The sequence below is a fragment of the Mytilus edulis genome, chromosome 8 (genome assembly GCF_963676685.1).
Source record: "Mytilus edulis chromosome 8, xbMytEdul2.2, whole genome shotgun sequence".
NCBI lineage: Eukaryota > Metazoa > Mollusca > Bivalvia > Mytilida > Mytilidae > Mytilus > Mytilus edulis.
In genome coordinates, this window is record NC_092351.1 from 6,115,712 (window position 1) to 6,128,818 (window position 13,107).

General features: G+C 33.4%; 1 protein-coding gene across 2 annotated transcripts; it reads right to left on the reverse strand.

Annotated features, from left to right (window-relative positions):
* Positions 1-5,530: 5,530 nt before the first annotated feature.
* Positions 5,531-9,564, reverse strand: LOC139484680 (uncharacterized). Of its 2 annotated transcripts, XM_071268543.1 has the most exons (3): positions 8,338-9,546; positions 7,809-7,904; positions 5,531-5,729 (listed from the first exon to the last, which is right to left on the reverse strand). In XM_071268543.1, the coding sequence occupies exons 1-2, from the start codon at positions 9,523-9,525 to the stop codon at positions 7,830-7,832; spliced, it is 1,263 nt and encodes a 420-aa protein (XP_071124644.1). In that variant the 5' UTR covers positions 9,526-9,546; the 3' UTR covers positions 5,531-5,729; positions 7,809-7,829. The 2 variants fall into 2 exon arrangements, with proteins under 2 accessions (XP_071124644.1, XP_071124642.1); XM_071268541.1 differs by lacking the exon at positions 7,809-7,904 and having other exon boundaries at positions 8,338-9,564.
* Between the last annotated feature and the right edge of the window lie 3,543 nt (positions 9,565-13,107).

The window sequence follows — 13,107 nt, forward strand, 5'->3', positions numbered from 1 at the left end:
ACAAAATATACGTTTTGATCGAGGACAATATCGTTCATGATTCTTCTATATACTCTCATTTATATTTATTTACTTATTTATATACAATTTTGATATCTAAAATGCAAAAGTGCAAGAACCGGCACTTTAGATGTAGCATTTTACATATATTCCAATTACAAAACAAGCAATGATTTTTTTTTATGGAAAAAATTTATTGTTATATAATTTTATTATTTTATTCTCCCGGGCGCTAATTTTCCTTCCCCGGGGGCTTTTTCTTTTCCCCGGGCGCTTTTTCTTTTCCCGGGCGCTCTCGGGCGCTCCCGGGCGCTTTTTGGTAGGACCGTTACATGATCATATTTTAAAATCAACAAACAAAGCAAATCATCTTGGCGTAGTGTCGTCGGGGACCCCTGACAGAAACAACAAATACATAAAATTGGAATGGTTCAGAGAAGAGCTTTCAGGTATACACTTCAACCAATATAGCTATCAAAGCAGTGTAACAACCATGCTTGAACATCTAAGATGGCCAACATTACAACAAAGAAGTATTGCATCAGTCACCATGCTATATATAAAATTCAACATCAATTAGTTAAAATCATGATAAACAAAGTTAAAAGACTACATAAAAAGAGCAAAAACAGTCCAGATCAAATGAAAAAATACAAATACTTGAAAAGAACATTACAAAAAGAAATGCGTAATGCCTACTGGAATTACATCGAAAAAAATTATATTTGACCTACCAGTAGACGAACCAGATGACAACATCAGAAAAAAACAACCAAAGAACTTGTTTACATACATAAAAAGTATGAAAAATGACAATACAGGCATTGCTGCTCTTAGAAAAGAAGGTAAACTTACTGACAATACATCTGACAAAACTAACATCCTAAATAGTCAGTTTCAAAAAGCATTTTCCGAAGAAACAACAAGTGAACCTATTCCGGATAAAGGGAAATCAAACTATCCAAAAATGAATAAGATCACCATCTCCAAGAAGGGGGTAATAAAATTACTGGACAAGATAAATCCTAATAAAGCAACTGGTCCAGATCAAATTTGCGGAACAGTACTTAAAGAACTTAGTAGTGACATTTCAACTGCAATCACTTACATCTTCCAAAAATCACTCGACACAGGAAAAATCCCAAAAGATTGGAAACATGCAAATGTCTGTCCTGTTTTTGAAAAAGGTGATAAACACAACGCAATAAACTATAGACCCATATCTCTCACATGCATACTTTGTAAGATCATGGAACACATCATAGCCAGTAGTATGATGGACCACCTAGAAAATAACAAAATATTGTACGACCTTCAACACGGATTTCGAGCATCTAGATCATGTGAAACCCAACTAGTATCATTCATCCAAGAACTAGCAAAAAATAACAACAGTAACATCCAAACTGACATAGTTGTGATGGACTTTGCCAAAACCTTTGACAAAGTTCCTCACAAAAGACTTCTCTACAAACTGAAACATTATGGCATTGATCACAACACTCTAAAATGCATAGAAGATTTTCTCACATCCCGTACACAAACGGTCATTATTGATGGTGTTCAGTCGGACAAAATTAACGTAACATCAGGTGTTCCCCAAGGTACAGTTTTGGGTCCGATCATGTTCCTTGTATATATTAATGACTTTAATGAATACATGAAACACAGTACCCTCAGATTATTTGCAGATGATAGTATAATTTATAAAACAATTCGAAACAAAGAAGACACACAAAAACTGCAAGAAGACCTCACATCAGCAGCAAAATGGGAGAAGGACTGGCTCATGTAATTTCATCCAGACAAGTGTTCAGTCCTTCAGATACCAACCAAGAAAAACCCAGTAAAATTTGACTATACTCTCCACCAACATGTATTACAAAAAGAAACGTCCACAAAATATCTGGGAATAACTATACAAACTGATCTAAAATGGAACAAACATGTAAACAATATCACAGCTGCAGCCACACAAAAGCTGAACTTTATCAAAAGAAATTTAAAAGTTAATTCTAAAACAGTCAAAGAAAAAGCATACATTGTACTAGTAAGACCAAAGCTAGAATACACCAGCTGCGTCTGGGAACCACATACCAAATCACAAACACATCAACTTGAGATGGTCCAGCGCAGAGCAGCAAGGTACACATGCAACAGATACCATAACACAAGCTCAGTCACTGAAATGCTGCAAACACTAAATTGGGCAACACTTGAGAAAAGGCGAATTAGAACCCGCATCATTTTCTTCTACAAAATTATACATCATCTTGTAGCCATATACCCGACAAACCTACTTACACAATCCGATACAAGAACACGTCAACATTCACATACTTATTCTTTCAGACCCATACAAACCACTAAAGACTCATACAAGTACTCATTCTACCCCAGAACAATCTTACATTGGAACCTTCTCCCAGTAGCTGCAGTTCAATGTACTACTCTTGAAAGCTTCCGAGGACAGATTCCAATATCTGTTCTCAATAATCATCTAAAAATTTAAATAAATCCTACAATGTATATAGTTTTAACCAAAATGTATAGTACAAAAACAGAAGAAAAAGAAATTACGTTGAATTTTTATTTTTATTTTTTGTATATTATTCACTGTAAATAAAAATTAGAGCCCACGCAAGCGCGATATAGTAAAATCAGTGCCCGGCACGTTATCATCAGTATGTTGATGGAGTGCTGAATTATAAAGAAGAAGGAGAAGAAGTTTCCATCACAGTAAATACATCAGGCCCGTAGCCAGGAATTTCCAAAGGGGGATTATTTGGACTCACGAACTCAAATTTAACAGTTACAATTCGAACAGAATGTTGACTTTAACAGTGCTTATTTGTTTTCAAAGGGGGGATTCGGACGAACCCCCGAACCCCCTCTGGCTACGGGTATGAATTATACATACCCAATACCATCTAAAGAACATAAATTTATACAGCCATTTTATCCCACAAACTATCATTTATATTCATTTTTTCCAAGAAAATTAAGGTTATGGAAAACCCTACCATACTGCGCCAAGTAGCATGTAGCCCACCCAGACTAAGAAGCTTTTAAGTCTGGTGCAAAACCACATATGTAATGCTAATCCAAATCATGTATTTAACTATATACAAAAACAAATTAAAAAAAGTGTTTCTGAAATTATTGTAAATATGTTTTGTTTTTAATTTGTTTCCCTAGTTTGCTCCTTCTTGTAATCTTCAACATATTAAGGTTAAGAAGTATTATTTAGAATGATGTAGATGTAGAGAAGTCGCTGAAGTGCGATGGTCTGCGCTAAATTCAGTGCGATAGTCCTTCGCTGATATGCGATGGTCTGTAAGACGTTTGAAGGCTAATTTAAATTTACTGATGTCCTAATATTATGAGGGTTTGAATTTTTTATAAGTTAGTATATAGATATCATACGTTCAATATATTCACCTGTAAAACTATCTTATTCTTTGTTCTGATGCACAGCAGTGTAACTATTAAAAGATTTTTCTATTATTTTGTCTGACTTAAAAAAAAGTGTTTTTGAAATTATTGTAAATATGTTTGGTTTTTAATTTGTTTCCCTAGTTTGTTCCTTCTTGTAATCTTCAACATATTAAAGTTAAGAAGTATTATGTAGAATGATGTAGATGAAGAGAAGTCGCTGAAGTGCGATGGTCTGCGCTAAATCCAAGAAATATTTGCATCTCAAACAAGTACCGTAAGTTTTCAGTCATTGCAGTCGGTACTGATTTTAAAGGAAAATGGCTTCTGCGTGTAGCATCAATTTCTGATCAATTGTACTATGATGAACGACTGCTTTTTTTTACTACAATATTTTAAAAGGTGTATACGTAACTATGTCGATACAGTGAGGACTGAAAATCAAAGTGTAGGGACGTAATGATTAAACGTGTCATTATTGTCCATCTGTCAAGTTTAGCCTTTTTCAACTGATTTTTATAGTTAGTTTTTATGTAGTAATGTTACACCACTTTCCCAGGTTAGGGGAGGGTACGGATATCCCGCTAACATGTTTAACCCCGCATCATTCTCTATGGATATGCCTGTCCCAATCCAGGAGCCTATAATTCAGTGGTTGTCGTTTGTTTATGTGTTACACATTTGTTTTTGTACATACATTAGGCCGTTAGTTTTCTCGTTTGAATTGTCATTTCGGGGTCTCTTCAGTATAGCTGACTCTCATTGGCACTCACACCACATCTTCCTATATCTATTGAACATAGACATATTAACACGAAAAACATTTAACATATGATTTATGTAGTCCGTCGGACTTCTGTGTAGCTATCAACAAGATAGCGTTGTCGCCACCATCGCATTTTAGCGTTGCCATATAATGTGTTGGAGTGCTATCGCGGTTCAGATTCATACACAATCATTTATCATTATTCTGTGCCTTTTTCCACTCTTCCAACTATTGTTGTATTATTGTCCATCTATATATATATATATATAGTGTTTACTAGTAAAAATGGTGATTCACGGTACATTGTCTTATTTCAAGGCGAAAGGTGCGCCCTATTCAACCAGATTTCCGAGCTTTCCCTGTGTCAGTCCAAATTTGTTACACTGGTTTAGTTGTCAAAATATGTGTCCTACTAGTATTTTATTTACTTCGCAAGTTTATTAACAATCCTGCTGGTAGCAGGTTTGTTATTGTGTTAACGCTATGTGGTGCAGACAAAATGAGGGTTGAGAGTCTGCGCAAACAACACCTTAATTAATTAGACACGCTACCTTTACCATGCATTGATCACATGACTGTGGTTCGTCTTTGCTTCTTCGTAATTTTTTCAAAATGATAGTGTGGTTTTGTTCAAACATCAATATAATGGAATCTATTCAGACTCTCCTTCGTTGCTTATTATCTATTTATATTTCAGTCGACGATGGTAAATGCTAACTAAATTTTAGATACCTATAAAACCATGCCGGCTCAATCCACCATTTCCTGTAAGTAGACATAATTAAGAAATGCCTGTTCCAAGTCAGAAATATGACAAGTTGTTGTCCATTCGTTTGATGTGTTTGACCTTTTGATTTTGCCATTTGATTAGGGACTTTCCTTTTTTTAATTTTTCTCTGAGTTCAGTATTTTTGTGATTTTACTTTTTGCTTAGACTAACCACAACCTTTAATATCAGAGGAAACCAGAAAGCAACTTCTCTGAGGAAAATTCCGAGCAATATCTAATTGTTTTTTTTTATAATAATAACAACTACATGATACATGTATGTACAGATATGAATTCATGTCTTTTGGTTTTAGGATATGTTTTTTTTTTTAATTATTTTTGTGATGCATTGTGGAATCTGTTATCATGCCATCAACAGCATTTGGGTTTAATATATGTACTTTTTTTCAATAAACTATATAAATATAAACGAAAGCAGAATTCATGCATCATAATAGTGCTGGGTTTGATGCAGAATGATCTATTGCTAAAACATGGTATATAATGTATGGATGGAGGAAGGCATCTAAATAAAATGTGTATAATTGACAAGGGGAGACATTGATATTGCTAATTTTATTTCAGAACTAAATTTTAATGATTCTTTATGTCCTTTCCGTCGATACAATTATCAATTCTTCAACAGTTTGCTAAACTTTGATAATTTTCCATCAATGTAATTCAAGAAATTTCCAACTTTGAATTTTGACCTCGCTTTATTTACAGGTTCGTCTACTTTTGTTTCTGCAATATCTTGACCCTGTTAAATATACAGTATACATTGTAGTTAGGTAAAGTCTGAAAATATACATAAGGAACCAGAGAAAGAATTTATTTTGATTCTTTCCTTTCTATTGAAGGTATAATAAAAGACCGTACATATTGGGATAGTTCAGTATGTTTTCATATGCAATATGCGTCAGTGCAAACATGATAATAATACTAGTAATGAACTATGAATAACTAGAGACTTTAAAGGGCATTTGTCGCTCACCAGTTAGTCTATGTGCATGTTCAACAAAGTCTCGAACAGTGTAGACGAGAACATAATTCATGACAAACATCTCTATTTTGTTGATCTTGTATTGCTGATCTGTCTGTTTAGTGTCCATTTTTTCTTCTATAGTTATTGAACAAAACACAAAAGAGGACAATAAAAAATCATCTAACTTAAGGAGGCTCGGCGGGTATAAAAATTTAAGAAGAAAAAAATAAACATTTCTTTTTTCATTGCTAATTTTACTTATTACTTTATTGGTTGTAACTTTATCATATGTTACAAAAATCGTTAAAAAAATCAAATCGTTTTGGCGACAGATAATTTTTAACATGTATATATCATTAAAAATCCCCAAATTATCTCCCTTTGGTGCAAACATGCCATTTTTGGCATTAAAATTGAAATATATTTTTTAACTCATCGGTGACCTATATTTTTTTATTATTATTTTCAAATAAGCTGTACTTAAACTAAACTTTTGTAAAATTTGAGCGATTTCTGTAATTTAGTTCTTTTTTTATTTCGATATTACCTCTCTTTCTCCTACATGTATTAGTTCAACAGAAAAAAAGTACCTTTACAAAAATGTATGCTTCTTTCGAAGGCAGATTGTGAGCGTAAATGGACGGTGACCCCATTTTTTTATTTTATTTTTCTATTAAGTATAAGATCAAGTTCATTTATAGAAAAATATAGCGAAATCCTATGTCAAGAAAAAAAATCGATTTAGACCCGCGAGCCCTTAAAGGCCGAATCACTACTACAAAGAGTGACAGCCTACTAACTATATCAGCAAAATTTGACTTTAAAGAAGAACTTGCTTTGTTGATAATTGCTTCATTAAGTTTCTCTCTTTCTATATAATTTTAAGGAAATGAGGCAAAAACACTGGTACTAAAAAATCGTCAAAAATGGGCTGTAGCTCTAATGAGAAATCTACTAACGATTTCTACCATGCAGACTTTTGTCATGCTGATAATTTTTGCATTTTAAATTATCTATCTATTTTTTATAGCATTCGTGATAATAATAGACAAACATGAAAAAATTGATAAAATTTGTCATTTAAGGGAAATAACTCCTATAAGAAGTCGTCTGCTAGTATAGACATGTATAAACATTCTAGTCAGTTTTGCTAACGGCTGATTTTCTCTATTTATAACAGTTTTCTAAATAATAGACAAAACTTGCAATTTACCCACTATGTGTTCTATTTTTAGCCATGTCAGCCATCATGGGATGGTTGTCAGGCGGGGTCAACGGACACAATAAAAATAAAATAGATATCCGATGATGATTTTGGCGAAGTTTAGTTAAATTTTCACAGAAGATTTTTGCAAAAGTTAACGACGACGACGACGACGACGGACGACAGACGCCAAGTGATGATAAAAACTCACTTGGCATTTTAGACATAGGGTAGGTTTGCAGGCAGTTATGATTATTTTCTTTAAATATTTAACTGGTTAATACAGTGGAAATTTAACAGTCCGATTTTGATAGTTCTTGTCCAACGATGATAAAATAATATTTAGGGTGGGCAGGGTAAGCGGTAACACAACTGAGTATTGTTTTTTTTCGGTTGGCCTAAAAGTAAAATTTCAAAGCCGATGGTAATAACTATGTTTGTTTTTGTTTTGTTAATGCCGTACGGTGGCCTAGCTATAACTGCTTTGATACACTTCATATGAAATTTCAAATTGATGAATAGTTGTTTCATTGGCAATCATACCACATCTCCTTATTTTTATATTATATGTAAACTATATTTGATGGATAATCTACTTGTGGTATTCTACAAGTTTATGAGTTTTAAGCGTAGAGATGGAGTAAACATACAGTCTGCTCTTCTATGGCATTTTATACTTTTTGATTCTGGAACTCTCGAACTTGTATTCTTTTGACATTGTCGTTTATTTTATTTTTTTGTAACTGCTAAAAATTAAAATTGAACAAAACTTAAAATAAAATTTTAAACTTTAATTTCCCTCAAACGCTAGACTAAATGCATTAGAATAACATGTGAACTTTACGGCTTCGAGTAATAGAATCATTATTTTTACATATATTAGAAATACCTGTCGCTAACGGTCTAAAACGAGAAAAACTAAAACTGCTAAAATGTTACTAATGATAAAGTGTGTGTCACTTTTGGGATCTAGTCCTATAACATATGACTTCATATTCTTATTCAATTTTCAACGTTTCTATACTGATATTTCCTTCTTTTTTTAATGCAAACACAATGATAGTAAAAAAAAGTATAAAAACAAAATAAAAACGTAAAATAATGTAAAAAGAAACCATGAAAAATAAACAGAAATAACGCCCATAGTTCATATGTTATAGGACAATTTTGGGAACTAACCTGAGGTTCTGAGTTTTGAACGCTGGTATCTGGTTCTTTAGTGATGGAATCTACATGAATTGGTACCAGTTGACCGACATCGGTTATAACGATTTCTTTGAAGTAGTTTAAAACGGTGTCGTGTGAGTCTTCACATGATGTTGAACATTCAGGTGTTCTGCTTGAATACACCTTTGGCTTTCTTTCCTTAATGCCATTGACACTTTTAATTTTTTCTTCAGAACCGCTGTTCCGTTTTTTGAATAACTTTCGTAGCCGCAAATTGTCTCTGGATTGGCCTATTTGTTCCTCAGTTGATCGTACATTGATAACGCCATTCCCTTTCTTTTCACTACATTGTCCTTCGGGTGGTTTTCTCTCACGGCTCTTCCTCTGGTGGGTATTCAAATTGACCTTCGGTTTAATTGGCAGTGGGGAAAGTCTTATACGTGGTGACAGTTGCATACCTAAGCCAACATACAGATTGTTTGGTTTATCTGTAAATACAGATTCTAATTTGAAGGGATCAATGTTTGGTTCTTCTTTTATTTCATCTGACAATTGCTTCATTTTTCTGTTACTTTTTCGTTTGGTTTGTTTCCATTTTTTATCGGGATTTTTGTGTTTCTTTCGGTCATCATTTTCAAGAAAATCACATTTCTCTCCAGGACCACGGCGACTTTGTTTGTCATCAGATTCTGGCTTTAAAGACTCGTGTTTAACATTTTGACCAAGTCTACAATGTTTGCCATCAATGTTTGCCTTTACAGACCCGCATTTCTTTCTTCGACAAAGCTTATTGTGTTTTCCATCAATATTCACAGTATTATTTTTCTCTTCAAAACAAATGCTACTACGAGTGTCGTCAGCCTTCTGCTTCATAGATTTCTCTTTATAACCACTTCCATTATGTGAATTCCTTATCGTATTATTAGATGCATTTTTAAGGGTAATATGTGTATGATCAACAGTAAAACTTTCATCTTCTTCCTCTTTTAGAGTTTTTATGTGTTTTTCAATATCGTGGTGTTTTCTTTCATGATTGCCATCATCTGACTTATTCATTGCATTTTCAGATGATTGTATTCCTTCTGTATTCATCCTTATCGGTGTTTCAAATTCATCATATTTACTCCTAACAAGGATTAACCTTGGACGAGCAACTGGAGCTGAACCGTTCTGTGAATTCAGATTGTCCCATCCAACCATTAATTCATTATTCTCTTTTTTTTTGACGTGACAATTTTCCTCTGACTGAAATTGTATCAACATAAAATATTTAAGTAACTTGTATATAACAGTCGTCTAGAATAGTGAAATATTTCTAACTCTACGGTCGGGCTGTGTCTCAATTTTATATATACTATCTATGTACCCATATGATAAGTTCGAATCCTAGCCAGGGAAGAGCAAAAAAAATGTTTCCGCAAATTAACAGATCTAACATTGTTGGGCTGTATTTAGACGAATTATATAATGTAACTATAATACTAAAATTACGAGGTCCAATTTGTCAGCCGTCATCACGTAAAAACGACTAATCAAAGAATTCAACTGTATATATAACTAATATAGTACTAAGGTGTAGATTAAAAATTACACCACTCCAGGCCCTTTTGTTTTCCACGTAATTAATATTGACAATAATTAAGAAGTTCCGGGTCGAGTCCGATACCGATACCAATAGTATATTCACCTGTTACCTATTACCTTATCTGTACGTTCCGCATCTGACAGGCGCACCAACAAACGGTGTATTCATGATTAATATGCTATATACACGGGTCATAATCACAGGGTTGACACTACTAAATTGTCGAATTTTTACCTATTGTAGTATTTTAATCAGTAAGACTTTCTAAGATAACAATACGAATACTAAAAATCTGGACTAAAAATAAGGCGTATAGGTACAGTTTTCAATTTGTTAGCGGGCATGACGTAAAACAGCGAATCAAAGAATTCAACTTTATTTATAACTAATATAGGACAATGCTGTTGATTAAAAAATACTCCATTCCAGGACCTTTTGTTTTCCAAATAATTAATATTACCAATAATTGATAAGTTCCAGTTCGACGGGTTCAAACAGAAAGATTTGAAAGCAGAGAAAACTGTGTATCTTATAATCGGCATGACTTTATCAGATGACAATACTAATACTAAAATAAGGCTTGCACATAGTTATATACTTTAATTCAGTCACGGACCCGTGATATCACGGGTGTGTTCTAGTATTATATATGTGTATACTCTGTTTAAATACGATTGGAAGCTGCATACACATAATTCTAAATAATAAAATGATGACAACACCACTGCATGTGCTGTGTCATGCGCTCTAGACCAATCGGTCACCTGCTTAGACTGAATGAAAATTTCAGCTCAAGGTGACCGAGTGTTGCCTTGTCACGGAATAGAAGTTCCTTCATACTATAAGTTCCAAATGGAAGCAATATTCTGGATTATTATTTCCACTGGAATAAATATTACAGTAAATGTTCCTAACGGAATAAATGGTATAGAATATATGTTCCAACAGGAACAGGTATTATGAAATTTTTATAACAAAGTTTCCATTGAACTTCTGTTAGGTGGAACAAATATACGTTGACAGCCTTTCCTCGTCAGTAAACTCTAGAGTTGTAACACAATATATGATAGATTAGGCAGGAAGATGGAATTTATTGCAGATTAGTTTAATTGTCTGACGTAAATGATCGTAAGATGCAGTCACAGAAATCATTACTTGATAAATATACGTCTTAGCAAGCGACAACTCGATGACAGATTCATCCATAATCCTAACCCTATCCATGCATTAAGAAAAAACGGTAACATACAGGACATACAGTATCGATTAATATTTTAGATATCAGACATTATTCATCACTTAAGACAATGATGATGTAAAATAAATCTTTATTTATAAGAAAATGAAGTATAATTGTCAATGCATGTATTATTCATAATGTTTATCCTTGTACATGTTGACGTTCGCTTTACCGGTTTACCGGTTTACATAAAATATTTGTGATAGATTTTTTGTGTCATTGTACTTTATTTGGCCTTTTGACTTTTTTATTCAGCGTTACTCTGACATAGTGCCGAGTCCCGACATTGTAGACGAAACGCAGGTCTGTCGTGCAACATTATATTCCTGGTATCTATGATGAGTACATTTGCTTCATTTTTTATTTCTTGCACCACCCATGTTAGACAAAGTGATGCCCCCGCACTCCCCTCTGAAGTAACTGCATCATAACAAAGTGAACGTAGGACTGTCTTTGAGATATTATTGCGTCTGGGAGACACAATTGATGCCCCTGCAGATGCGAAGTGTTATTCTAATATACACAAATTTTCATAAAGAGCAAATATTAATGAAAATCAAAACCCTAACCACATGCATTGTGACCTTCGATATATGTACAAACAGCCACCAAAGTCAAAACATCCTAGCATTCAAACTGCATGTAGGAGGAGTTAGCCGGAAACGCTCCTCTTATGCGAGCAAATACTTTAAAAAAATTGACAATGTTCAACTATCTCCCAAAAGAGCAAATATTATTAAAAATCTAAACCCTGACCACATGCACACTTTCAATATATGTACAAATAGACAGTTGCGGGGGAATACAAAAATAAGGAAAGTGACATGAAGGCAAATGAGACAACTATCCATTTTAGGTAGCACTCTACAGTTAGAAAATAAAATTAAAAATGAGCCACAAAATGTTTTATCATCTCCTATTCCTGGATTTCTTTAAATACATTAACCTAACTGTTTGTGTTGTACATGTGCATATGTATGTAATCAGTATATTCCATAGATGTGATTTTCAAAAGTTAAAAGAGTGAAAATTAATTCCTTTTATGTGTATCCATGGCAACATTCTGCATTTATTTACCATAAAATATTGCAAAAAGGGGGGTGGACATGTCACATATCCCCCAAAATTTGGATCAAACTAGAATTTCAATGCCTTTGAGTGATACCTTTTTAGAAACTGTTTTCATAAATCTTCCTAATGATCAAATAAAAAATGGGTGTCTTTTGCCTCATTTTTTCGTAAACTCCAATCACAAAGTTCGTGCGATAAAAAGTTGGAAAAAACATTACAATAATTGCCGGACCAATGTATGGTAGGACATGCAAATAGGGACTGTCATACAGAAAACAGTCTATATTACATGCATTACATAATCTTGATGTTCATATAAACCCAATACAAAGGCTATTTTAATTCTCAGCTATCCAAAAATGAATTTTATTGCACACTAGCTCTCATATTTGAAAAATCCACAGGGGCCAAAATGCGAAACTACACACCTACAATGTAACTGTGGAGTGCTACCTTAGTTCATTTGAAGTGTATTTATATTATAGGCTACTTTTTACAAATGGCTATTTAAAGAGCATTATAGCTATGATCGAGGTACTAGTATATAAAAAATCTAAAATAAGATTTTTTTTTTTCAATAGTGAAATAATGATTCGCTTATAAATAGCAGCCAGTATGGTTCAATTTTGTCAAAATAAGATAAGAAACATTGATGAAGAATTATTCACTTGCAATAGTAGTGAATAATTCGACCTCGTTGCTTCCGTATTCACGTGAACTTCAATTTAACCCCTTAGCTAGAGATGGATAAATTAACGCATGAATAGTGCGTGTGCATTTATTTAAAGGAAAAGAATGTCAACATAGAAAGTGAAACAAAGGTGAATCATTTTATTGACTGATTCGATTCACAAAAAAGAAAAATCCAATTACACGAATTCATTAT